Raw genomic sequence first — 26,606 nt, forward strand, 5'->3', positions numbered from 1 at the left:
ATCCAGTTCAACCTTTTAGGAAGGCTTAACATATTTTATAAATAGACATATTTGTATAGAAATGTATTCAAACACATGGCCATCTGAAAAAAAAAAAGATATTTAAAAATTATCACTGTTTGAGCTAAGAGTCCAGATTCTTCTTTGCCACTGCAGGAAGCATCCTTATGATACAGCTGTGTAACATATCCATGCAGTTCAAAGGGAAGTTATACCACAGCAAGAGACACTTGTCTTCCATAAAGCACATCACAAGCTATTTCAGCTACATAGTCTAGATTTGGTCCCAGATCTAACTGCTGGCTTCCAGTCTGGCAGCTGAATCTAGATACCTCTTACTACTGATGGTTCAAAACATCCACGTTGCAGACAGCTGAGCATGGGCTGTTCACTGTTGACTTGCTGATGACAAGAACATTTAGAAGAAATCAGATGCCTTCCTTCTTTTAGGAAGCTGTAGTAAATTATCTGTGATTGATGTAGTATCTTGAGATACTGGTGTCTGAGATACTGTCCTAGACTGTGGGGTGGTCGTGGGTGTTTGGGGCCCATTTGCTGGTGTCTTGTAACCAGGAGTTCCTGTGTGGGCTGGAGAAGGAGTATAGCTGGCTCGCAGGGCTTTGTCGGTGTATTTACTAGCAGTCCTGTTTACCAGTCGTTGCAAAGCTGGTGACATTGCTGGGCTTAATCCCTTTGGAGTGAGGCTGCAATAGAAAAGACACTTTTAAAGACCTTACAGTAAAATTTTTTTTATCAGGAATGCTATCAATGCTTCCACGGGAGAACCTGGTGCCCGCTTCCTCCACTGACCAGACCCATTGGCAGAAGTCATTTTGCCTGCAAGTAAATGCAGCCTGATCCTCTAGAGAGAGAAGTAACAGAGAAACATCTAACATCCCTCCTAAACATAAACTGCACTGTCTGCTTATTTCCTTTGAGCCTGTGTCGTCCTTCCTGTGAGCCAGCCAAGCATGCTGCATCAGGTCTCATCTACTTGCAGTGAAGCAAGACACTGATCCAGATGCACCGCCTGGGTAGCATAGGGCAGAACAGTAATGCTCACAAGAGGGAGTACCAGGAACAACCACCACCCACCTTCCCTTGGTGTGTTCTTTTATGCCTAAAAATGTTTCCAGCACTTTCCTCATTCCTCCCTTTCTGCATATATTGATTTAAATCTCATCAGATTTCACCCCCAATTCCTCCATCACAAGAGAAGTCTCACCTGGCCAAGTTTTCTGTGACTTTTCGAAGTGCCTCCTGCTTCTTTGCTCGATTTTTAGCTGCCACTTCATTGGCCATCTTGAGTCCTAACCTCTCTCGACGTCCAGGCTCCAGGATCTATAAATACATCACACACTTTACCTGCCAAGGCAGTAGGTATGAGCACTGTATAAATGAAACAAAGCACTTCCATGGTTGGATTGCAGCTGACAACAATCTAAACTGGGGAGGAGTGGGATCAGCCCACTCTTCTCTTCTGCTACATAAAAGCAAGAGAGGACATAGAGAGATTTTCAACTTGCCTTTGCAAGTAACAAATATGGTAGAACCAGTTCAGTCAAGGAAGCAGCCATTACATCTGGCATTTCCTCCTGCTGTCTCTCATAGACAGACAATGTCACCTCTGTCTTACCTAGCCTGGCCCATGGCCAGCCAGCTCTCAGGCAAATAAAGGCATTGCTAAACAGCAGGTAAACCAAACAACTTCAAAGTCTGACAAAACAGAGGCACGCACAAAAAATTACTCTTTTCTTAAACTAAGAATCTCAGACAACTCACATTCAATGATACCAGCAGGAGACAGGTTGCACACAGGGTCAAGTGTCATTAACAGAGTACCTTTCCAACCTTTAAGTGATGCAGCTGCCTCAGACTTGGGAAATATTATGATTTCTACCCATTCCTACATTAAAATCAAGGAAATGAGGCATCTCTTCAGCTTTCTCCAAAAGCCCCTTTGTCTAGGCCTATCACCAAACTTCAAGTCTCACTGTCGCCAGCTGTGTGTTGCACCTGAGATATCTGCACTAAGTAGCTTTCATGTGGAGCCATGTCCATCTCCACCCTCCATGCAGAACACAGGTTATTAGTCTCAAGGACTGGGAACGCAGCCCAGAGATGTGTCACACATCCCACAACAATGCTAATCTATTAGTTACTCACTTGTCTTTCCCTTCTTAGTCCATGTCCCCTCAGCCCCAAAGAATGACACGTTGACTCCTATGAAATACCTTGAAGGCTGGTCCAGGTGTGCGATCCACATACGGTGTTTCTGATCCATCTAGACGTAAAGGGGTGGTTTCTATTTCACCCCATGTCATAAAAGGAGACTCATTCACACCTGAAAACAAATTTTAAAAGTCATACTCAAGGTATTTAACTATTTGGTCAGCAAAAACAAAACAAAAACAACAGAAAATCCACCCACAGAGAACCATATTATGAAATGTAGCAAACTCAAGACACAACTGAGCCCTTCTACAGCCCGTGTTGAAAAGTTAACATGTCGTTCCCATTACAAAGACATGATCTTAAACACCAGGTACTGCTCGTGGCTGTCACCCTCCAGCTTACAAAGCCCAACCTGATCTTTCCATGTGTATATTTTTCCACTGGTATGCTTTTGCTTAGTGAAACTTTCATTTTCTAATTCTACAGAACCAATCTTCCCCTTTGATACTGTATGAAAATTCCTTCAATACGTGGAACTATTTAAAAGCAAGGAAATGATAGAAGACTTAAGACATGGAATAACCAAATGTCTGTGTCAAACAATGACTACACCTTGCCTAACAGCTACAATTACAGAATAGATTCTAAGATGAAATCACTGGCTAGAAAATCTGGCTGTCCACTGTTTGGAAAAGGCATTTTCACTGATGAAGAGAGGTGCATTCCATATGCCACCTACAGGCTTCTGAGGAAAAGTCTCACTACATTCACATTTTAAGAGGGATAAAAAAAAAAAGGAAAACCATGTTGGTGAGGAGCAGCTACAAATTCAAACACCATATCTGAACTAGAAGAAAAATAATCAGAGTGTTCTAACTGAAAGCATCCTGAAGCCAGTACATCTGAACAAAATGGAACTGTGACACACAAGCAGATTCAGATGAAAAGAGGAAAACAGCCATAAAGAAACCTCTTACCAGGGGCAGGAGAGGGAGTAGTCACAAATCCATATCCATTCACTTTTGGAGACTCCTGGGGTATCAGCTCTTTCCCATCTGGTCCTACTTTCCCCTGTTTGTACTGAAATAATAAAAACAGTGTCATTCATCAACTTCTAGAGAAAGATGCCAGCTATCTGTATCCAGCACACACACATCATCAACCATTATGTTGTTTTAAAGGCCTTTGATCAAAAACAACAAAATTATCCAACCTGAGCATTGAGGGCTGCAGCTTGCTGGAGCTGTGATTTGCTCAAGGCTTGGCTAAATGGATCTTTCACAAAACGAGTGTTCCGATGGACAACTTCCCTGGGCTTCTTAAATGTGTCCTCCTCATCAGGTACACCTTGAAATGCAGAAAGTCTTTGTGAAAGGCCTCAGCTACAACATGATAGAATTTTCTACAGCAACCAAGCGACCACAGAACCAAAGCAGCGCTCTTTGAGCAGAAGCAGCAAATGACTGAAGACAATGAGTGCTTAAGAATAAGATGAAACAAACCAGAAATATTTATGGCTCCTAAAAACAAATGCTTGTTCAGTGACAGAACACGATCCAGCTTTGCAATCAGAGGCAATGAAGCAAGATCTCAAGAATGATGCAGGTTGGGTGGAGAAGACTCTTATAACAGCTGCACATCTCTGAGCTACACAGAAGAAACAGTGCAGTAGCACCAGTAAGAGCTGTTCTGTCAGAAGGGGGATAAGCACTGTCTGGAGTCAACAAACCTAGACAGATCGCCCTCCTGCGACTTGCATGCCTCACCTGTTGGATAATACATGAGGGTGTTTCTAGCAGTGTACTCCCAGGTCTCCAGCCCAGCTTTCACATTCTCCAGGGCTTGCTGCTCTGCTGAAGGAAGTGCCAGGTTTTCATTTCGTCTCTGAAAGGACAAGAGAAGAAAAAATTAGGACTGAAAACGTACTCCTGCAATCTTTTCATCAAGCATGCACCACTTGCAAGAGCTGAATCACAAGCTCAGCTACAAGTCCTAATGTACTTAGCACCTGCAAAGCATGAGCTCCCTCCTTCTGGCAACTGGCACTTGAGAAACCATCCTGTGCCCATAGGTGAGCTTACAAAACCCTGTATGAGCTCTTGTATAAAATCAAGTGAGCACCATAGACTTAAAAAACTCACAAAGATTATGTATCTATTTGTTACACCTTCTGACAACACTAATGATGATTCAAACAGCTTTCGTTTTTTTCCATCTACTAATCAAAATTAAGTTGAATGCTTCATCACCAGAAAAAAGAGAATAGCAAGATCTGCCACGTATCTCATACAAAGGCAGTCTTCAAAACTAAAGTGAGTAGCCTTGAAAGAATCTTTCTACCATTCTACCATACCAGAAAATGTATTAGCTGATACAAGCAGCAAGAAAAGAGCAGAATCTTTTTCTATACTATTAATCAGAGGGTTTTCAAACTTTTCCATAAGAATACAGACATGGAAGCATTTGGCAGAGTCTGAACAAAACAGATGGTAAGAAAATATACCATTTAATTAAACAGGAAAAAAATACAATAAAAGGGCATTTCCCTCTTGTGTCATTTTGGAAGTGCAGAGAGACGCTGGAGCCATTTCCCTACCTGGGCATACTCCTCTTCCGCACTGTACAGCCAAGCATGCTTGACTTTCTCCTTCTCCTTGGCCACTTCCATGATCTGCTCAAATGAAGCATTATCTTCACTCGTGTGTTTTGCTAAGAAACTGTCCAGATTGGGAAGAGCATCTTTATCATCTTTTTCTGCTTCTCCTAATAAGAAGAGGGAAGAAGTTTGACAAAGGTTAATATCTCCCTTTCTGTAAGAGACACAAGCCTTAGTTCCTTCTGTGAGTAGCTCTCTACTGACCCACTAATAATTAAACTTAGGGGGGAAAAAAAAAAGAAGTGTATACATGCAGAAAGACACAACTTCAGAAAACATAACCAACTTTCAAAGAAAGGCTTTCACTACATTTCACACATACATTCATTACATACTAACAGCTACTCCTGTTAAAGGAAAACACACAAGTGCCCAGATGCCAGCAGACATTTCTAACATGCCACACGAATATCTATGCCTCTGCTATCTATGCTTACTGACCCTAATTTCAGGTGACACAGGAGAAATTTACTACTTTCCAACAAATTCAATGCATTAGGAAGTCATACTGCCTTAAAGAGATCTATAATTGAAAATTCACACAATTTCAGATTGATTATTTTCACTTACTAGAAGGTTAAAAGAAACTGCTTAAACATTGGCTAATGTTTAACCTTCACCAGGGGACAGAGTTCACAAGCATATTTTCGTGCTGCTGAGGAATTTAGCGACAGAAACATTATTCTCCTACCTTCCTCTGCAGCTCGAGTGCCAGCTCTGGATTTATTTCCCAGAGGGAGACCACCTGGATGCACTTCTGGGGTTTCAAACGTGGCTGGGGTAACATCTGTGACCAAAGAAAAACGTTCGCATGGTTACCAGAGCACAGAACTGAACACTTGCCATGACATTCTGCATCACAGGTCAGGTACCAAACATGAATCACAGAAGACAAATCACAAGAAGAACAATGTCATTAAAAAGTTGTAAAAAGGCTATAAAACATTCTTTTCAATATGGCTCCCATCAACAAACAGCATCTCTCATCTGAGACATTCCCATGCTGAGAAAAATTCACAGGAGAGTCACAGGTGTACAAATTTGCTGTAGCAATGTGAGCTTAACAACCTTAACACAGCTCAGTGTTTTCTCCCACAGCAGGGGAGGAAAGGAATTCACCGTGTGAGATGTGTCCTTTTGCTATGAGAAAGCTGCTTAGCTAAACTGCCCACAAGAGCTCAGTGAGGCACTGGCCTTCAGCATAAAAAATTCCCAAACTCAAAGTGAAAACAAACACACAACTGAGCATCTGATGTTTGCTGCATTAACCTTGGGCTGTCATGAGCTTTCCATGCCTTCCACCCCAAAAACTGTAATGATGATTTAGAACATAACCTAAAGCTTCTCACAGTACAGTGTTGTAAGGTACAGCATGTGATCTCTGCTAATAAACAGGAGCTTGACAAAATATGTCTGACACAGTTACCACACTGCTTTTTTTTCTCTGGAAGGAATTATTGGACACTATCAAAGAGAAATATTACATCAGTCATCAGATACTGACTACTGCCCAGTCTGCCACACTAATTCCCATGCAATGTAAATCTGTTGTATGACATTAGATAAGAGTGATAACATTAAATACAAAGCTTTTTACCTTAAAAAAACCCAAACAAATAAATAAAAAGCTGAAGACCATTTCTCTCTCTTGCATAGCCCACGGTATACAAAATGTCAAAGCATAACGTCATTTTTCTGTTTTGTTTTGTAGAAATCATCTATAATATCAGTTTAAACGTTAAAACAGCGATGGTGAGATGGTTCTTACATGGCACAGGTGTGTCCCGCGATGATTTGCCCAAGGAGGAGCCAAATTTAATAGCGATTTGCCTCATTTTCTCCAAGTCACCATTTTCCTCAGCTTCCAGATACTCCTTTTGCGCCCGTAACTTCTCCACGTCGGGAAAGAAATCGCGCTGAATAATATTCTCTAAACTCTGCAAACAGAAAATCGCAGGAACGTGTCAGGACCCCTCGTTGGGCCGTTCGGGACAGGCCGGGCCGCGAGCGGCCGCGGTGACACGGAGCGGGGAGTCCCGGGCCCGCCGCCCACCTCGATGTAGGCATCCTCATCCAGGATCTTCTTCGGACGCTTGGCGGCCGGTCGGACGGCCTCCCTGCTCCTGACCACGGCGCCGGCCTCGGCAGCGACGGGCACCAAAGCTCCGGAGGAAGGCGCAGGAACGGCCGCCATGACGCCTTGACCCTCCTCGGCCGCCGTCGCAAACGCGACGCGACGTGACGTCATAATAACGCGACAAAGAGTTGGAGAGCTCCTTCCGGGAGAGGAGCAGGGAGCCGCTGTCAGCGCGCCCCCTTGCGGCTGGGAGGAGCGGACAGGGCTCCCGGTGCCCCGGTGACGGTGATGCCGGGGCAGCGGAGTCGCGGCGGGGCCTGGGGGGCGCGGGCGGGGCTCGGCAGCTCCGTAGGTGTGTATGTGGTGTGGGGTGCGGGTCTTTGCCCGCACAGGCATGGCCGGCATTGCTTGGGGCGAGGCGCCTCGTCCTGGGAGCCCCGAAGCTCAAAGCCACGGAGCTCAAAGCCACGGAGTGCTGAGAACAGCCTTCATTGGCACGTGTTCATAAAGCAGAGCTGACACAAACACAAGCAGCGCAGCCCGGGGATCCCGGCCGGGGCTCACGTGCACAGCACAGGCACGGTCCCCACACCACCTGTCGGCTTCGTGCTCGCTTCAGCATCTGAGAGCCACATCACTTCAACAGGGCTCAGCACACAGACCGGGTTTCAGAGGAGCCCCGCCTGCGTTCACCCATCCCGCTCCCTGAAGCCCGGCCCCGCTGCTCCCCTCCCGCAGGGCCGTTAGCAGCTCTCCTTGGGCGGCTCTGCGCTGCCCTGAAGGACCATTGCCGAGGCAGATGCTCTCTTCTGATGCCTCCACTTGGCTCGACGGTTCTTAAACCAGACCTGGAAAGTGTAAAATGAGAAAAGAACGTCTGCATTGTGTTGGTTAGGCAGGAATACCCTTGGGCTATGCAGACTGGCACTGGGGTATCATAGAATCGCAGAAAGACTTGAGCTTTGTGGGACATCAAAGATCACTTAGTTCCAACCACCAGCTACAGGCAGGGTTGCCACCACTAAATCAGGTTGCCCAGGGCCCCATCTAGCCTGACCTTGAACAGGAATGGGACATCCATAGCCTCTCTGGGCAGCCTTTGCCTGGGCCTCACCACCCTCTCAGTGACAAAAATCCCCCTGACATTTCATCTACATTTAATCAAATACCCAAAATACCAAGAATGTTTTTTACAACAAGACTCCGAACTCTGGGTCTGCAGCTCCCCAGAAAGACAGTACCGTGCCCCAGTTTTTGTTCTCCTGGAGTTACAGTGAGCAGAAGGGAGAAAGCTCCTCCCAGCACCTCACCTCCACCCTCTCCTCCTTCAGGTGGATGCGGTTGGCCAAGTGCTCCCTGGTGATGACGTCCGGGTATTGGTTCTGGTGGAAAAGTGTTTCCAGGGCCTGCAGCTGCTCCTCGGTGAAAATGGTGCGATGGCGGCGTGTCCTGCGCTGGATCTGCTGGAAGGCCTGCAGCTCGCTGGGGCTGCCCTGAGGGCTCTTGCAGCCTCTGACCGCCGAGTGGAGCAGTCGCATGGGCCAAGGGAACCTGGTGTCTGCAAGGAGGGGGACGGTCAGCTCTGGGGATGAGCAGCTGAAATACAGTGGCATCGAGCACTGTCTGCATCTGCGCTCATTGCGTGGACGGAGTACAGCTTGCATGGGTGAAAGATGTATGATCACAGTGCAAGCAGGAGAAGGGCCCAGAGTGTCACTTGGAAAGAAGCATATAGGTGGGGAGCACTAGTGTTGTTTTCTTTGTTCACTTACCTGTGATGCTGTGGGCAAGCTCCAGAAAATGACTTGGAAACTTAACAGCATGGTTAGGAGTTGTTTTTCCTTCATAACACGGAGTATTTCTGAACTTTCAGGATGCTTTTGAACCACGAATTAAGGTTTTCTATTTTTCTTTTATTTTCTTTTGCTAAATGCATCCACTTTGCTAGATGTAGATTTGCTAGATTTTTGCTAGAGCAAAAAAATCCTCCCACCTTTCCCTGAAAGGACAAGTGAGATTCCCAAGAGCAGGTGGTGCAAAGGAGCTCTGTCAGCATGACCATGGAGCCCATGCTCTCTGCAGAGCTCCTACCCTGAACTGCCACTCTGTGTGCTTTACCATAAAGCAGCAATACTTGGTAACAAAAAGCACCTGCTGATTTCAAACCCTGGTGAGGGTGCTAGCTCTCAGAAGCCCTGCTAACAGCAGACTCAGCAGCTCCTCACCAGAGCTGAGGTCAGAGAAAAGCACCCAGCACTGTGGCAGGTTGGACACTGCACTGTCACCCAGCAAACAAACTGCAGCACGTAGAGCCCCAGTCACTCACCCAGCCAACCTGGAGGGTCCTGCAGAGGCCGTGTGCCCGTGTGGGAGCAGCAGCAGCAGCTACAAGCCGCACCTTCCAGCTCTTCTTCCTCCTCCTCGTCCTCTTCGTCCTGCAGGGCAATGCCCTCCAGCTCGCACAGCCCCTTGGGTACACAGTCCAGGATGCTCTGGAGACAGAGTGGAACCAGAACCTGGGGACTCCTCTCTGCCGGGCTGGCGAGGATGTTCTCAATGCTGAACGAGCACTGCACAGCTCTCCTGCCTGAGCTGGCATCCAGCGTGGGCTCTGCAGACATCCTTGGCTGGGCCAGTGGTAGTAGAAGCTCACACTGAGCAGGGTCTGCTCTCTGCAGGGTCTTGCAGTGTTAACGAGCCCTGAAAGCAGAGCAGTGAGGCTGCCCAGAGTCCCTGCGCTGTCCCAGAGTTTCAAGTGACGGTCATTCTGGCAGCAGAGTTTTTATTTTATACACACACACACTTTTCCTCCCTCTAACCTGGCTGCTTCATGCCTGAAGCTACCCTATATATAGAGAGAGATATAATCCCTTTGGAAAGAAAACCATAAACCCCCTTGTGAATAAAATAAATTCTAACTAATCTTGGCTTTGTGAAGGGTTAGTGTGGATCTAAGATTTAGCTAATCCCACAAAAATGACTCAAGAAGGAAATCTGATTTCTCCATCTCAGGTGTAGATTTGAGGTGGTTATGATCTCCATTGTGCCGAAGCCTCTGGTGCAGGGCAGGGGGAGGACAGCCATCCCCAGCACAGAAATGGACTGGAGGATTAACTCCTTACAAGAAGCAAATTATCCCTTTCTCTGGCCAAATGAAAGCTTTCCCATCAAAAGAGAGCTGTCATATCATACAATATGAGAGAGAAGAGAGCTCAGCTTAATAAAAGGTCATTTTTAATGAGAGCATAGCCTTTAGCTGCACCAGAACTCTCTGCAAAAGTTGTCTTATTTTCTGCTGAAAGCAGAGAAATTGTATTTTCTCTTCTTTTTTCCCCCACCTTCATTGCCATAATCAGAACAGTAATACAGATGCTTCACATCTAGCATGCTCTTGGTAAGGATTCAAATCCCTTAATAAATTAGATGATGGCCATTCGCAGCATATTGGTGGCCTGGCTTGGTGGTACAGTTCAGTGGCACATCTTGGTGGCACGCAAGCACTTCTCTCTCAGCTGCCCGTGGGGAGGCATGTTGGATGTGTCCTGCTCACAGTGTGGAGAGGACGTGGTACCAGGACTGAACACTCCCTGGGAATTACCATGGAAGGGATGGGTGCCCGCACTGAGCCCAGCAAGATGAGCAGCCTGGGGACACAGTCTTGCAGGAGAGGGCTGAGCTCAGGTTGCTTAAACCCGAGTTCTCTTGCCCTGTAGAGATGTGCAAGCCAAGGTCTGCAGCAAGGTGCAGGAAAGCCACCTGGTGAATGGTGCTGCTGGGTGCTGTGGGCAGGGCAGTGTGGTGCCAGCGACACGGCAGTGAGAGCTGTGAAACTGCTGTGCATCAAATGTCAGCAGTTTTTCTTCCATCCCTCTATTTTGCTTCTCTTTTGGCTATTGAATTTGTAAGATAAATTATAACCAATTCAATACAAGGGGAAAAGCTCCTTGTGGCCTGCTGGTACCCACCCCCAGCTCCCAGCCCTGGCATGAGTACAGTGTGGGGCCAGGTCCTGCTCCCCAAATCAGACCCGTTCTGCTCTCAGCTGTACTAATCATATGGCTGAAGCAGATTAATCCCCGTTCCCCATCCTTAACAAAGGGCCTTTCCCCGCTCCCTGCCCATCCCTGCCTATTAGTGCCTTCACTGATTGCTTTTTTTCCATTTCTCCCATACCTTTCACTTCAGAAAATGGACCGGTAATGCTTCTTTTATCAAAGAATTATGTGATTTAGGATCCAGATCTTACAAAGGAGACTTTTGATAGCTGCTGTAATCAATCCCAATCGGCAGACACCTCTCTGCCCCCTGTTACCGGAGAGGAATAAAGGAAGGGATTACCGATGTTGTGTTTACGGCAGCTGTGGGCGATAGGATCTGGGCCATTTCATGTTAGAAAAGGAAGGGAAAATAAAACAAGAAGGAAAAAAAAATGCAGACAAGGAAGGACAATATAGATATAGATAAAAAGAAAAGAAACGGGCTCTTATCATTTCCTTATTGGTTAAGGAGATTCCAAAGCCATTATAGAAGATTAGCAAAAAGGTTAATCTGCTTTAGCCGCTCGCTTGTCAAAAGTGAATTTCGAGGGTTTGAAAATCCTAGGGGGAAACGGCAGAAATCCCCTCCCGCTCCCTGCAGGCAGGGGCTGCGCTCTGAAGGTCCCCGAGCTCAGGATCCGGCGCCGCGGGATGGAGCTCCGCCGCTCAGCGCTAGGGGGCGCTGCGGCGCGGCTGCGTGCCCCGGGGCCGCCTCTCCGCCCGCTCCGCTCCGCGCCGCGCCATGGGTGCCGAGCGGGAAGCGCGGGCCTGCGCCGCGTTCTACGGAGATGCGGGGCGGTGCGGGCCGGGCCCCGCCGTGCTGTGCTGCGTGCGATGCCTGCGGCAGTTCGCGGGGTGAGCAGGGCCGGGCCGGGCGGCTGGAGCGCGGGTTGGGGTACGGCGCTTCGGGGTGAAGGGGAGCCCGTGGTGGGGCGCTTTTCCCCGCGTTTGTTATGCGGGCTGCGGGTGGGGGAGATGGGAGCGTGGCAACCACGTGGAGCTGCGGCACTCCTAGCTGAGTTCAAGTCTAGTCTGGGTATCCGTACCACAACAAGCTGGGTCACGTCCTGTGCATCCCCAATGGAGATGGAGCAGCCCTCGCCCAACCCAAATCCCCAACCGCATTAAGCAGGGGCATCCCCAGCACAACCCTCCTGCAGCCCGGGTATCCCCACCCCAACCCCTTCCGAGCTTGGGCACTCCAGCTCTAACAAGTTGGGATGCACCCATGCTAAGCTCCATTCCACCAAGGTACTCCCACGGCAAACCAGCCCCGTGCACCCCACCTCGTCTCCATCCCATTGCAGGAGCACAGCCAAGCGGTGCCGGGACAGGCATCTGGAGGAGGCCCTGCAGCTGGCACGGGAGCTGGGGGAGGAGCTGCGGGCGCTGGGCGAGACGGAGGTGCGACCACTGCTGCGCTGTGTCCTGGCCTTCCAGCTGGAGGCAGCGGGCAGCTCCAGCGCCTTCCAGAAGCTGGAACAGGTCCGTAACGGCCCCCTATGAGTGATCCTTAGGGTCCTTCTGGGGCTGAGTGGGCTGAGTGGGGGTCTCTCAGCAGATTGTGACCCAGCTGGCCGTGGGCCATGAGGCTGTGCTGGCGCAGGAGGTGGGCACGCTGCTGGCCAGGCTGACACCGCACGGAGAGGTGAGAACAGCTGGCATGTGGATGCCACCGTGCCCCTGGTCCCCTGCCTTTGGGGTCACTGTGGAAGGGAGCTGGTTATGGGAGCTCTGGAGGCGATTCTGCCCCATGCATTATGTGGGGTGTGAAAGGTGCCTGTCCCTCTGCCCTCCAGGTGCTGTCCTCTGAGGACCTTCAGGCAGGTCAGTTGCTACTCTTTGACCTCTTGCCCATCCCTGGGAGGGACACGGATGACACTGTCCCCCTCCTGCAGTATGCATGTTCATAGAGGAGAGCAGCCTGGGACGTCACCACTGGCAGCAGAACCTGGCCCCACTCCTGCAGCACCTGGCCTGCACCCTGAGCTACGTGTTGCAGGGCCAAGCAGCACCAAGTGGCACCTGGAGCTGCCTGGCTGTCAAGGTGGGAGCTTGCCTCAGGAAAGCATGCATGTTTTTTGGAGGTGAGCAGTGCTGGAGGCCATCCTCACTGTCCCCTCCATTCCTCCAGGCCTGCCTCCAGCTCTTCCAGATGATGCCAAAGGATGTGGCCCCACTGGTGTGGAGTGCAGCAGCAAAGAATGAAGCCCTGCAGCGCATCCTGGGGCTGCTGCTGGAGGCAGTGGCAGGGAAGGTGCATGCGGTCCTGGTGCTGCAGGGGCAACTGATGTCCCCAGTGGAACATTAGAGCATCAGAGGGATACTCTGTAGTTGCCCACATAATGCATAGAGGCTAGAGACGTGCATTTGTTTTCTGTGTCCAGGCCCTGAGCAAGGATGTGCGGCTGCTGGCAGGCACGGCACTCAGCATGCTGCTGAATACAGCCCCACAGCCTGAGAGCGGGGCCAGAGCTGCACTCGCCCTCTTCCAGCTCGTGGACAGAGGTGTGTGCTACGATGGCACTGGGAAGAGCCTCAGCAAAGGGACTGAAAGGGAACAGGACGCTCACCGTCAGTGAGAGTTCTGCTGCTGTGTCCACTCTCAGGGGCCACCAAGTGGATGGATGGTGGAGTTTGGTTCTCTGTCCCATTTAATGCAGCCATTTCCCAGCAGGTGCAGGGGAGCTGAGAGTTGGGGAGCTGATGGTGGAGGCTCACAGCATCCCAGAGTCAGATGGGCTGGAGAGGCTGGTGCTGAGCAGGGGACTGCTGACATGCTGCCGTGCGGACATCCTCTGCAGCCAGCTGGAGGGCAGCACCTGCCAGGTATGAGGGCTTACTCCAGGGTCAGAGCCCCTCACCCAGCAGTGGGAGTCTGGGGTAAAGTCACTACTGACACAGCAACCTGCTCTGCATCACACAGCAAAAGCTGAGCTGCTCTCCCGGAGCTGAGGGCTGCTAGGCAGTCACAGAAAGCTCACATGGATGCCAAGCTTTCTCCTGTTTTGTACTGAGGCTTTTTTCCCTTGGAAGTCCCCATCTGCCTGCTCACTGACCACTGTGCTTCTGCAGGCCTGCCTGCTGCTGGATGTGCTCTTTCCCACCGTGTGCACCCTGAGCAAGGAGCAGAAAGACTGCCACTACCACTGCTTCCAAGGTAGGAGACAAACCTGCTGGTGGGGCTGCCAGTGCTTCTCCAGTCCATAGAATGCCATCCCCCCTGGGCTGTATCTGTCTGGGCTGATGGCTCCCTGAGCCCCACAGCCCAGCTGAGCTCAGCATTGGGGCCTGTCCACTTCCAGTGCTGGTGCTGTGGCTGCGGCGTGTCCAGGAGAACCTTCCTGAGCTCTGGCACCTGCAGGGCAGCCGCCTCCTGGCCAAGGATGCCAAGCTGCTGCAGGAGCTTACTCAGCTGTTATGGGACAATGCCGAAGCCCCGGTAAGGCTGGAGAGGGCACCCCCAGCACTGCTGCAATGAGATGAGCCATCTCCTGCCATCCCCGGCTCCCTAACCCATGGCTGCCTTTTAGAAGTACGTGGCGACAGGGTCTCTTCTAAAGCAGGAATTCAGAAGGGAAACCTTGGTTTCCATCCTTCCCCAGGTGGAGGGTGTATCTGAGTTCATCCAGAGCTCCTTCAGACTCCTGGTGGAGATCTACCACCTGGAATGCCAGCATTTTAAGGACCAGGAGAGACCCCTCTACCAACAGATGCTGCAGAGGGCGGTCTCAATGCCGTGGCAGATCAAGGCCAGATATGTGCCCCTGTGTGCCATTGTTCCCTACGTGGGCAGCCAGCAGGTAGGGGATGGCAAGGTTGCATCCCTATTAGCGATGCAGTGGGTAGAGGTGGCTCATCGGGTGCTCATGGCCTTTCCCATAGGTGCTGGATGCCTGCCCCATGCTGCCACAGCACCTCCTGAACTGCCTGGCTACCAACCACCTGTGCCCCATGGCCGCCGAGCTGTACAGGGCCCTGGTTCAGCAGCAGTGCTCCCAGGGGCAGGGTGACAAGCAGGCCGAGCTCTGGGCACAGCACTGGCTGCCACTCTTCAGCCAGGCGCTGCGTTCACCCCTGCCCATCCTGCACAGCAACGCCACCAACCACCTCCTGCCTTGGACGCTGCGGCAGCTCCCAGCTGCTGGCACACTGCTGGCCGCTCAGTTCAGTGGTGCGGACGCAGCCGCACTGCGGGCCTGGGTGTCACTGCTGCGGGTGCAGAGGAGCACAGCTGGGGTCACAGCGCTGCGGGCTGAGGAGGCAGCACGGCTGCAGGCCTGCCTGTGTGCCCGTGAGGAAGGAGTGCGGCTGGCAGCACTGGGACTGCTGTGCGGTGGCCCCGGGCACAGCCTGGCAGGCGCTGAGGAGCGTCTGCTGCGGGAGTTCCTGCCCCTCAACCTCAACTGCCACACCTCTGCCTTCCGGCAGCTGCTGCAGGCAGCCCTGAAGAAGGTGCTGGGGCGGCTGCGGGACGGTGCGCTGGCACGGCTGCGGGGGAAGGACCCCAAGGAGCCAAGGGGCGAGGGAGTGGGACAGCTGGCACGGGCTGTAGGTGAGATGGCCACCATAGCACTTCTGCACAGCCCTAGGGGCCTGGCAGGCAGGTGGCCACGGTGCTGGGTTCTCCATTTGCAGACTTTGTGGAGTGGCTGCTGCAGCTTTGCATCTCCTCGCTCACCCCCTGGGCCAACTACCAGAGGAAGAAGACGGCTCTGCTCCTGCTGACGGCCATTCTGGAGACCTGTACAGACACCTGGAGCCCTGAGAGGAAGAAAGGACAGCCCCCACGTGAGTAGGGACACCCCAGCCAGACCACCCCTGGGCTCTCGGGCTGTTCCTCTGCCCTATTTCACCGCCTTCATCCTCATCCTTGCAGGGACGATGGCCACGCTCTTGGCCCATGCCAGGCAGAGTGGCTGCTGGGACTTCTTTTCCCAGCCCAACCTGCTGGCACTGCTGGGCTGCCTGCAGGACAGTACCAACGAGGTGGGTGCCACCTGCTGCCCTACTCCCCCCAACCCATCTCCCCATTCTCACCTCTCCTCCTCTGGCAGATCAGGGACATGGCCTCAGAGTTGCTCATCCGCTACTTCCCCGCACCATTCCCTGAGACCCTCACTCCAGCACTGCTCCAGTTGGCCCAGGATGCCCTCAGCAGCCCCCGCGTGCAGGAGGCCGAAGTCGGAGCAGTGCTTATGAAGACAATCCTGCAGAAGTACGAGCGTGGGATGGGCAGGGCAACTCTTGGCAGCCTAAAGAATTGCTTTGGCTCTGCAACAGTGGAGGCAAAGTAGGGCTGGGGCCTGCACACCGTCAACGTCCACCTCTTGCTCCAGGTCAGACAGCAGCACCCTGAAGCTCCTGGGCCTGGAGGCCAACACAGCCCAGACACTGACAAACCGCAGCCTGTACTTCGCCCAACACCTGCTGTGGGTACTGCAGACCCAGCTTGCCACAGCTCAACAGAACCTGCTGCAGGCAGCAGCCATAGCACCAATGCATGGTGCGTGCCTGGGCTCTGGAGGAGCTCCATTTTCCCTCTCCAGCCATACATTTCATTTTGGGAATGTCAGATGGCCCCAAGCCCTGCTGTAACATGAGATGGGTGTTGTTCAGGTGTGCTTGCAGCCCTGCGGAGGTGCCTGCTACAGGTGCCTGAGGTGGTCACCTGCATGCAAACAGCAGAGTCAGCACAAGGCTGGCAGGAGTTGCTCAGCAGCCTGGTGGGCACTGCAAGGGACATCACCTCCCTGCTGTTGGGGGCTCTGCAGAGCCAGCAGGGGCCTGAAGCTGAGCAGCAAGGTGAGAGAGTCCCTGCAAGGAGCCATCTTCACCTCTATTACTGCTATCTTGGACTCAGCTGTGATCTCCAGCAGTCCTCCACACTGCCAGGAGCAACCTTTCTTAAGGCTCAGATGAAGCTTCCTTTTGCAGTGGCTGCTCCATCGTTTGCAGACATGGGGAATGCAATTGGCTCACTCATTATGCTGGGGAAGGGCCAACGGGAGGAGGAAGAGGACTCAGTTCTGCTGTCAGAGGAGCACAGTCTGATCCTGACCTGCTGTTGGGTGTCAGTGAAGGTAGGAGCATCTCCCCATGGTACAGCCCAGTTGCTGGGCATCTACCCTCACTGGTGATGGGGCAGAGGAGCAGTGTACTTACCTGGAGGCTACCATAGCTTTTGCCTCTCTCCTGGGAAGTGGAGAGGAAGACAAAAGATGGAGAGACTGCAGCTTTCCATCTCCAAAAGCAAACCCCCCCGCCCCTTCCTCACTGCTCTTTTATAGCTCAGCTGCTTTCCCAGCACTGATAATGCCCAGCTGGGCAGGAGCTGGGCTAGCCCTGCTCACAGCCCTGCAGCTGTATTGAGCTGCACTGAAGGTACCTGTCACAGCTCCCTTCTGACAGCACCCATCACAGCCTCTTACCTAAAGCCTGCCCAGCAGCAGCCTGGAAAAAGAACATTTCTGCTATGCAGGGCTTGCAGCAGGCTGAGAAAATGCTGCAGAGGCTGTGTGCTCAAAAGCATCTTGGTGGTCATGGGCTGAGCAATAGCAGCCCTTGCTGGGCAGCTCTGCCACGGTGGGCATAGGGAGGACAGAATTGTTGGGCAGCTCTGTTGCCTCCTCCACACCCTGGCTCTCCCCAGGAAGTCGGGCTGCTGCTGGGAGGCCTGGCTGAGCTGCTGCTGTCATCCCCTGGAACAAAGCACCTCCTGCCCCTTGCCAGCCTGCAGACAGCTGCAACAGTCTTCCAAGAGATCCTGCTGCGGTGCCGGCACTGGGTAAGCACATGGCCTGCCTGGGGTGAGCTCGGCCTTTCTCCCACCCTTCCTGATCCATCCTGCAGCCCTGGGGGCTGTGGGAGGGTGGAGAGCAGGGAGTCCTGACATCACTCTGCCCTAGGGAGCAGTGGAAGGCTGCAGCATGGGCTTCACCAAGTTCTGCGCTGCTCTGCTAAACCACCCCGATACAGAGATGCAGGTGATCCCGCAGATTATACTGGACCAGGTACTGTGCCTGTTCCTGCTTGCGTTCCACTCATCTCCAGCATCCATATCCTCCAGCCCTGCAGGGTGGTGCTGGCTGCTCCCTGCAGGGAGGCTGCGGGCTCCACCAGGCAGGTTTCACCGGTCTGGATGGGCTTTGTTTCTCAGGGGTTAGAAGCACTGAGTGGACCCCGGAGCAGCTCAATAACGCGCCGTGCTGCCGGCTTCCCCATGCTCTTCCTCTGCATTGTCAGTGGGGAAAACCCCGCCCAGGCACGTCCACTTCTGACCCGCTGCATCCAGACACTGCTGGGACTGGCCGCCATGGCCCTGCCACAGGATTGGGACCAAACCCTTGACCTCGCACAGGTGACTGCAGTGCACACTGATCCCTTTGCCATGAAAGCTAGATTGGGAATGGGGTGGTCTGCACAGAGCCCCTCAGAGGGATCTGTCTGCATTGGCTACTGCAGCATGAGGCTGTTGGTGCCTGGTGCAGCACAGCTGAGCTCCACACACTCTCTTCAGGTGTGTGCCCTGCACGTGCTGCAAACATTGGTGCGTGGTGCAGGGCTGGGCACTGCGCTGCTGCGGCATGCTACACCAATGGTGGCCCTGGCACTGCAGGGACTGAGCTCACCTTGCTGGGCCATGAGGAATGCGGCCATCCAGCTCTTCAGTGAGTACCCCAGCCCTGCAGCGGTGCCCATGGGGAAACAGGAACCAGAACTGCACTCCAAAGCACGGGTGCACATCCTCATCCCTTCTTTTGGGTGGATCCCAGGACTGGAACGTGGCATTGCCCTTCAGGAGTGTTTGATGTGCTCTCTCCCCACAGGTGCTCTCACCACACGGCTGCTGGGCCAGAAGCAGAGCAGTGCTGAGGGCTGCCTGGTGGAGGGGCTGAGCCTGCCCGCGTTCCTAGGGCAGCACCCGCAGCTGGGTGCTGTGCTGCTGGCCGAGCTGGGAGCAGCTGTGCCAGGGGGACCTCACCTGCGTCCTGCACTGCACGCCATCCTCACACTGCTGGCACAGCTGCAGCCTGGCCCCGATGACCCCAGCGGGTAAGGCAGAGTGCTGGCAGTAGATGTTCACTCCTCGGCGTGTCACCACACTGTGCCTGTTTTACTCCGTAGTCCCTCCACTCACTTTCTGGAGCCGCTGCTGGAGCTGGCAGGGAGCCCCATCTATGCCGTGCGAGCCATGGCTGCCAAAGCTCTGATTCCTGTCGTCCCACCGCCCCAGCGCCCGGCTCTGCTTCTGCATCTGGCCCAGCAGCTTCCTGCACCTGGGGGGATCAGCTCACACAACACCCTGCACGGGCACCTGCTGCAGATGCAGGCACTGCTGGCCCCCCACCCAGGCACCGACGGGTGAGTGACCCTGCATTGCCCCATGGCTGTGGTGCCTCTCTGTCTGGGCCCCACGGTGAGGGTTTGTGTCCCCACAGGCTGCCTGCTGAGGCCTTGCATCCCGTGGCCCTGCAGCTGGAGGCGCAGGGTTGGCTGCTCAGCCCTGCCCAGCGCTGCCCACTTGTCCGTGCCGCCTTCCTCCAGGTGCTCGCCCTCCTGCCCAGTTCCCTCAGCCCCAGCTTCACACAGAGCATCTGGGATGCTGTCAGTGCTGAGCTGGGCAACCTCAAACTGGGCAGGGAGCCGGGCTGTGCTGAGCTGCAGGTACTGCTCCTGTTCCCTGCTGTAAAGCTTAGGGCATGGGAGGTGGGAGCCCATCCTTGTCCTGTGCCCAGGAGCAGAGCGCTGAGAGAAGGTCTCTGTTTCCCACCAGGTGGGTGCAGCTATTCTCCACCAGACTATGGCCCGCTTTGCTTGCAGTGAGGCAGCCCGACAGGCTGACAGCAAGAGAATCCACACTGTCTGCTCACTTCTGCAACATCCACACCCCGATGTCCACCTTGCTGTGCTGAGCTGGGTGACCGATGGGAAAAGAGCAGAATGCGAGGAGCTAGAAAGGGCCCTCCATCTGACACTGCTGGTACAGTGGGGCTCAAAATCACAGATCCAAAGTGGGACACTAATGCACAGTGGTCCCCCCTTGTCCCTCATTGACCTCTTGGGAGGAGGCACAGCTTCAGTGTACCCTCAGGTGCTGCTCAGGACAGCGTTTCTGAGGGCTTTGCTGATGGGGAGTACTGACCTTGTCCATTCTTTCCTATTGTTGACCAGGAGAACTTACAGTCAGTGCTGCAAGACAGAGGGAACAAAGAGTTCCTGAGATTGTACCTTGAAGCTCTGATGCATCTTTGCAGAAGCTGCCCATCTTGGTCTCGGGAAGCTTCCCAGAAGCTCCAGGGCTCTGCCTTAGCATGTGTGGAAATACTGCTCCTTGTGATGGAGACGGAGCGCCCTGGTCCAGAGCTCCTCTCCCAGGCGCTGTGTGCTGCCAGCCTGCTGCTCACTGTGGGGTAGGGCTGTGGGATCAGAGCCCTGGGCTTTGTGCCTGGATCCTGTGACCTCCAGGTGGTCCGTAAGCCAGGAGCTGTGTCTGACCACTTCCTCTGCTCCACTCAGGTTTGGGGCTGAGAATGCCCTGCTGGTACAGCGGTGGTGCACGATGCTGGAGGCGTGTGGCCGACCCGTGGCAGATGAGGTGCTGCGGCTGGCTGCTGCGTGCTCCCTGCAGACAGCAGGCACCAAGATGCTGCAGCAATGCCGGGGGGCTTCTTGCCCCTGGCTCGTCCCTGTGGCACTGCGGTAGGTCCTGAGCGGCCCTGTATGTGTGCTCCCTCCTCTACTGCATCCACTGGGCATGCAGCAATGCTTTCCTTCCTCCGCAGGGTGATAAACATGAGCATTCACCTCCTGCAAGATGAGGACCCTGATGTACGGCATGAGGCTGCAGGCTTTGTGAGCCTAGTCCAGCATGGCCGGGGGCAGCCAGGAGGAGATGGCTGCATCTTTGTGCAGGGCAATGTGGGGCTGCTGAGCCTCCTACAGCTCCTCCTGGATGAATTTGGGCATCACCCCGAGACCTTCAGCTCACTGCTGCAGCACCTGCCCCAGCCCAACCTGAGGGCCATCATAGAGGACCTGGAGGCTGACATGTGAGTACAGCCCCCTGCAAGGGTTGGGAAGGGAGGAGCATTGGGTGGCAAGAGGTTTTATGTCCCCACTGCTCCCCTGCAGCCCCCCCAGCCTGTACAAGGAGGATGAGCCCAATGTGTTTGCAGAGCCAGCTGCCCTGGCGCAGCAGCTGCTGCCCTTCCTGCTGCAGCTCCTGGAGAAGGCTCCCAGCTCTGCCCTGCACTGGCTGCAGGCTGCAGGCCCCGGTGTGCTGCAGGACCTGCACTACTGCCAGCAGCGATGGAGCCACGGTATGGTGGCAGCCCTGGGCTGGGAAACCTGTGGTCCCAAACAGCCCAGTGCTCACTGGACCTTCTGTTACTCTCCCTGCAGAATCAGCTGCACGCTGCTGGATGAAGGCGCTGGGCTGTGCCGTGCTGCGTGCTGCCTTGGCCCTGCTGCTGGTGAGGGCACAGCTGGTTGCCCGTGTGCTCCGGGTGCTGGGTGACGAGCATGGAGCTGTGCTGGGGTTAGACTGTGGTGCCCAGGAACTGGAGCAGGAGCTGGCTCTGGTGCAGGGGCTACTGGCACAGCACGGGCTGGGCCCTGCTCCCCGACAGAGCACTGTGCCGGCAGAGCAGGGAGAAGCACATGGGGACGGCTGATGGCTGTGGGCACGGAGCAATGTCACCGAGGGGTCCTGCTTCTCGTGGCCGCATCCTGACGTTTTTTGGGTGCTTCCTGCAGCATGGCTGCGGGTACAGGGGTGGAACTCAGGGGTAGCAGGATGCATCCACTCCCTTTGTGCCTGGATGCGGCAGCAGCAGCAGCAGCGGGCAGGGCACAGCGGCGGCTCCGTCCCACCGCCACCGGTGCGGCATCGCCCGCTCCTCTCCTGCGCTACTCGCTGGGGTCCGGCTGGGAGGATGGGACGCGCACAGGCGCTCTCCTTGTTACCCCGCTGCCCTCCCACCACCTTTTTTATCCGGTGTTTTAGCTGTATTTTGCGCCCAGCCCGGGTTTTCTATTCCAAATAAAGAGCCCCGCAGCAGCCGCGCCGTGGAAGCCTCTCCCTGCCTGAGATTGCGGGCTCAGCGCGTCCGGCCGGCCTCCGCGGGGCTCCCGCTGCTCCGCCCCGGTACCGGCTCCGCCCCGGCGCGGAACAGGACGCGGCACATCCGCTTCCCGCGGCGGCCCGGCCCGGTGGAAGGTGAGAGCCGGGGGCGGAGGACTCGGGAGCACGGGGCGGGGGGAACCCCTGAGCCCCCGTCCCCGCCGCAGGGCGGTATGAGCGCGGCCAAGCCCAAGCGCATCAAGTTCTCGGATGAGGAGAAATTCCTCATCCTGGAGGAGTTCAGCCTCCGCAAGGACATCCTCATCCCCAAGAGCGGCCGCTACCGCAACACGCAGGACCGGCAACGCGCGTGGGAGGAGATCGCGGCCGCCGTCAACGCGCTGAGCCCGGTGGTGCGGCGGACGGCCGAGGAAATCCGCAAGAAGTGGCATAACATGGTGCTGGACGCGCGCCGGGAGCTGGCGGCCGACAAACACCCGCTGCTCCGCCAGCGGCCCCAGGAGCGGCTCTTCCATCACATCTTCGCCCTCTTCAACAAGCCCGGCCCTCCGCCCGCCCCGTCCTTCGGGCTGCCCGCGGCCGCCCCTGAGCCGCTGCCGCGCGGCCCCGCTCCGGAACGCTTCCCCGGCCCCGAGGAGCGGCCGCTGCCCGGCGCGGAGAGCAGGCTGCAGCCCGCCCCAGGACCGGCCGCCCCCCGGGCCGCCCAGCCGCAAGGCGCAGCCCCCGGACCTCCGCCTGGCAACCCCGAGCCGCCCCGCGTTAAGTGCCCGCCGAGCCCCGCGCTGGCGTGGCCGTGCCTCGAGGCCATGGCGAGTCCCGCATCGCTGGGAACGGGCAGCCCCGGGCCCCCGCACGACAACGGTGAGCAGCTCCCAATCCGTGCTGGGACTCCCGATCCCATTTCCAACACCGGAGTGAGGTTCTGCATCCACTTCGGGCAGCGATGCTGCAGCAGTTTGGTGATATCCCTTTTGCCCTCACCAGAACCCCATTCCCATTCCCCTCCTAGCCTTAACGCCTTCCCTCACTTCGTGCAGGTGGCACAGCGGCCTCCGAGGAGCTGTCAGAAAAGCAGAGGCGGCTGCACACCGAGATCCTGGAGCTGCAGAAGGAGACCCTGCAACTGCAGAAGGAGAAGATCGTGCTGGAAAAGGAGAAGCTCCTCCTGGAAATCCTGAAGCTGCGCAGGGAGTTGGGCACGTGAGGGGCTGCGGGGTGATGCCAGGAGCCCTGTGCTGCTGCTCCTGGGGATATTGAACATTTTGGGACTTGCCGGGTGCCCACACAGGGACTGCTGGGTGCTGTGGTGCATGGGGCTGAATAAAGTGAGCCATGTGGGATGTGGGTATGGTGCTGTATGGCTGAGGTGGGGGCCTCAGCTGAAGCCACCTGAGGGTGGCAGGGGGGGACAAGCAGGCACTGGGGACAGCGATGTTGGTGCCATCTGATGATAAAATTGTTAAGATTCGAGAAGACCTCTGTTATCATTGAATCCAACCATTGATCCGTTGCTACCATGCCCAATAAACCACATCCCCAAGTGTCACACCTCCATCGATGGTGACACCACCACTTCCCAGCCTGTTCCAATGCTTTGCTGCTCTTTCAGAGCAGAATTTTTCTTAATACCCAACCTGAGGGCACTCTGCCCCGAACAGCATCGCCACAGCCATGCCCTTGCTTTCTGTGCCACCTTTAATTGTGCTCCTCACACCACACCAAGCAGCCGAGATGCCCTTAAAGGAATTGGGCTCTGCTCACCTATACAAAGATGAATGCTGGGGGTGGACAGGCGCAGCCCTCTTGCAGAGCCTCCCGCACCCACGAGCCCTGGCACCCTGCTATGAAGGTGGCCACCCAAAACGTCCTGTAAGGAAAACCCAGCAAATGTTGTCCTGCTGTAAAAAAATATAGATGCTAAATTATCATTTTTAATGGGGAGGAAGATGGAATGCCTCTCGGAAGTGCCCTTAGGGCACATGGCATTTCCCAAAGGACATTCCTCCCCAGATTTGCCTACCTGGCTCCTTGCACCCCATATCCATCACACTGGGGATGCCCATGGGCTGTGTCCCCCCAGCACTCAACGCACACCCGCCTGTCCCGCTGTAGCCGGCGGCTCCAGGGCTGCCCACGACAGGCAGCTGCCACCTGCGTCAGGCGGAAAAAGCTGCAGGAGATGGGGAGGTGGGAGCTGGTTTGGGGAAAAATAATGGTTGGAAGTAAAGTGTTTGCTTTATAGGAGCTTACAGGGGTTCTGCAGGGGGTTGGGGATAGGGTGTGCAAAGGGGTCATAGCCCCATACCTACCTGGCTGACTCCTCTGACTGCTGCATCCCAGTTCTGCGCCAGGGATCCCTGATGTCTGGGCTGAAGGAATCGGGGAGCAGTTTGGCCACCCCTGGCACAGAGCAGCAATGGTGAGGTGGTGACAGCCACTACAGTGCAGGGCTAGGAGGGGGTCCTGCATTACCTTTGGCAGCCCCACAGGCCGGGTCATCCCCCAGGCACCCACGGCGCTGCTTGAGGTCGGGGCAGGGCTCCCCGCCGTGCCGGGGGGGCACAGTGACCTGGCGGCTGCGGTCTTTGCTGCCCACCCCGCATGGGGAGCTGCAGCTGCTCCAGGGCCCCCACGGCCCCACTGCACAGCCCACTGCTGAGAAGAGAGAAAAGAGATTCAATAGCATAGAAGAAGGAACGGGAGCGGGGAGAATCTGTGCACAGCAGGGAGAAGGGGGACCCCCGTGGTTCAGCCCCACAGCATACTGTGCTTTTATTGTCAGGCTCTGCATCGGGCTGAGCTGGGACCTCGCTAATCTCTGTGGAGATTACGGAGCGCTGACAGTGCTGATGTCCAGCACAGCCCCCGACCCTGAGCAGCAGTGATAGGCGTGTGGCTCAGCCCTTGGTACCCACATCCCAAAAATCAGCTCTGGAGCTCGCAGTGACAGCACTGCTGCTGCTGTCATGTCCAGCTGCAGAACACGCTGCGGGATCCCTCACTGAACAGAGAAAAAAGCAGAAAACCGGGATGGCATTTGAGACACACCCACCTACAGCCCCAGCTGTAACACAGCTCATCACCTCTCACAGGGACCACAGGTGGGAACAGCAAAACCTCACCGATACGACACCCACCACCCTCACCCTGCCCCACTGCTCACCGGCACGGCGGCACGCAGCCTGGTAGTCTTGGCAGCAGTCACCTATCCTCTCACAGTACGAGTCGCAATAGCAGCGAGTGTGGCGTGCACTGCTGGCCCAGCAGGCGTTGTTCCTGCCTGGGCAACAGCGGTGCCGGCAGCCACCCAGCACGTAGCCAGCAGCCAGCAGCCACCCCCCGCACAGCAGCAGCCCCTGCATGCTGCCGCAGTGCCCGGCTGTCCCCTGAGGGGCCGGGCTGCACCGCACCGCCCCTTGCCTGGACGTGGGGATCAAGCGCCTTTCGTTCTGCTCCAGTGCCCCGGCGCCTGGCTGTACACACATCCCCATCCCAACCACCTAGCTGAGCTGGGTGACCAATGGAGAGGGAGCAAAGTGCAAGGAGCTGGAGTAGCCCTTCTAGCTGATGCTGCTGGTAAGGTGGAGCTCCAAGTAGGGCACTACTGTACCGCATCCCTTCTTGTCCCCTTGGGAGGAAGGACAGGTCCATAGCACCTTGTCAGAGTGTGTCCAGAGGAGGGTCGCAAAACTAACTCAAGGGATGGAACACCTCTATCAGGAAAGGCTGAGAGAAGGGCTGTGAAGCTGTGCAGCCTGGAGAGCAGAATGCTCCAGGGAGAGCTGAGAGTGGCCCTTCAGTATCTAAAGGGGCTGTAAGAAAGAAACGGCAGATTCGTTAGCAGGATCTATGTGACAAGACAAGGAGAGATGGTTTCAAACTAAAAGAGGGGAGATTTAGGTTGGGTATAAGGAATTTGTTTGCAATGAGAGTGGTGAGGCACTGCACAGGGTGCCCAGAGAGCTGGTGCTGCCCCATCCCTGCACACAGCCACGCTCAGGGCACGGGGCTGTGAGCACTGCTGGAGCTGTGGGTGTCCCTGTGCACTGCAGGCAGTGGGAACAGAAGGCCTTTGGGGGTCCTTTCCAACTCCAACCATTCTATGATTTTGTGATCTTCCAGTGCTGCTCAGGGCAGCGTTTCTGATGGGGAGCACCTACCATGCCCCTCCTTTCCCGTCGCTGACCAAGAGGACTTACAGGCAGGGCTGCCAGACTGAACGAAAATCACTACTTCCAGGTTTCCGCTCTGCCTGTATCTATAGCGATCTTCCAGGCAGCAATACACATGCGCTCCCAGATGCGGAAGAAGCATCTCTCTTCTGTTACCGCTCTGCACCGACAGTCCGCCAAGCTCTATGGTACAAGTCCTCCAGGCTCTGCCACGCACGCGTACGGACACGCGGACGTAGCGCCGCTCCGGTGCATGCAGTACCGCCTCCCATCAGCAGGGGGCGGCGCGAGAGCCGTGGGGCGCCTGACAGGAGGAGCTCTGTGCGGCGTGGTTCGGGCGGTGCGGGGCTGCGGGTCCGCTTCCTGCGCTTCCTTCGGCTGAAGGCTGCTGCTGCTCGGCACG

The 26,606-nt window shown here is 55.0% G+C and overlaps 5 protein-coding genes across 5 annotated transcripts; 2 read left to right on the forward strand and 3 right to left on the reverse strand.

Annotated features, from left to right (window-relative positions):
- Window position 1: 1 nt before the first annotated feature.
- On the reverse strand, window positions 2-7,045 carry ESS2 (ess-2 splicing factor homolog). The gene is made up of 10 exons (XM_042866013.1): window positions 6,885-7,045; window positions 6,600-6,768; window positions 5,523-5,618; window positions 4,772-4,938; window positions 3,942-4,059; window positions 3,389-3,522; window positions 3,153-3,255; window positions 2,235-2,344; window positions 1,226-1,341; window positions 2-704 (listed from the first exon to the last, which is right to left on the reverse strand). Exons 1-10 carry the CDS (start codon window positions 7,023-7,025, stop codon window positions 419-421), a joined length of 1,440 nt encoding a protein of 479 aa, XP_042721947.1. The 5' UTR covers window positions 7,026-7,045; the 3' UTR covers window positions 2-418.
- A 551-nt stretch (window positions 7,046-7,596) lies between these two features.
- On the reverse strand, window positions 7,597-9,529 carry GSC2 (goosecoid homeobox 2). The gene is made up of 3 exons (XM_042865885.1): window positions 9,307-9,529; window positions 8,219-8,466; window positions 7,597-7,756 (listed from the first exon to the last, which is right to left on the reverse strand). The coding sequence occupies exons 1-3, from the start codon at window positions 9,527-9,529 to the stop codon at window positions 7,652-7,654; spliced, it is 576 nt and encodes a 191-aa protein (XP_042721819.1). The 3' UTR covers window positions 7,597-7,651.
- A 2,158-nt stretch (window positions 9,530-11,687) lies between these two features.
- Window positions 11,688-21,996, forward strand: LOC122176907 (thyroid adenoma-associated protein homolog). Its single transcript, XM_042865886.1, has 31 exons — window positions 11,688-11,800; window positions 12,253-12,430; window positions 12,507-12,593; window positions 12,745-12,772; window positions 12,844-12,992; window positions 13,080-13,202; window positions 13,333-13,453; window positions 13,620-13,774; window positions 14,021-14,105; window positions 14,251-14,387; window positions 14,551-14,748; window positions 14,831-15,500; window positions 15,584-15,736; window positions 15,825-15,934; window positions 16,003-16,163; window positions 16,285-16,451; window positions 16,565-16,750; window positions 16,883-17,028; window positions 17,598-17,732; window positions 17,854-17,958; window positions 18,105-18,305; window positions 18,465-18,615; window positions 18,775-19,000; window positions 19,073-19,309; window positions 19,387-19,612; window positions 19,722-19,928; window positions 20,120-20,358; window positions 20,465-20,647; window positions 20,731-20,997; window positions 21,080-21,267; window positions 21,350-21,996. Exons 1-31 carry the CDS (start codon window positions 11,688-11,690, stop codon window positions 21,619-21,621), a joined length of 5,604 nt encoding a protein of 1,867 aa, XP_042721820.1. The 3' UTR covers window positions 21,622-21,996.
- Window positions 21,769-22,794, forward strand: LOC122176908. Its single transcript, XM_042865887.1, has 3 exons — window positions 21,769-21,828; window positions 21,971-22,691; window positions 22,781-22,794. Exons 1-3 carry the CDS (start codon window positions 21,769-21,771, stop codon window positions 22,792-22,794), a joined length of 795 nt encoding a protein of 264 aa, XP_042721821.1.
- Window positions 22,795-23,770: 976 nt separating this feature from the next.
- LOC122177022 (somatomedin-B and thrombospondin type-1 domain-containing protein-like) lies at window positions 23,771-25,393 on the reverse strand. Its single transcript, XM_042866085.1, has 5 exons — window positions 25,195-25,393; window positions 24,504-24,686; window positions 24,341-24,431; window positions 24,052-24,225; window positions 23,771-23,898 (listed from the first exon to the last, which is right to left on the reverse strand). Exons 1-5 carry the CDS (start codon window positions 25,391-25,393, stop codon window positions 23,793-23,795), a joined length of 753 nt encoding a protein of 250 aa, XP_042722019.1. The 3' UTR covers window positions 23,771-23,792.
- Window positions 25,394-26,606: the final 1,213 nt, after the last annotated feature.

Source organism: Lagopus leucura, unplaced genomic scaffold (genome assembly GCF_019238085.1).
Source record: "Lagopus leucura isolate 7727_CA_CO unplaced genomic scaffold, USGS_WTPT01 Super-Scaffold_806, whole genome shotgun sequence".
In the NCBI taxonomy this organism is placed as follows: domain Eukaryota; kingdom Metazoa; phylum Chordata; class Aves; order Galliformes; family Phasianidae; genus Lagopus; species Lagopus leucura.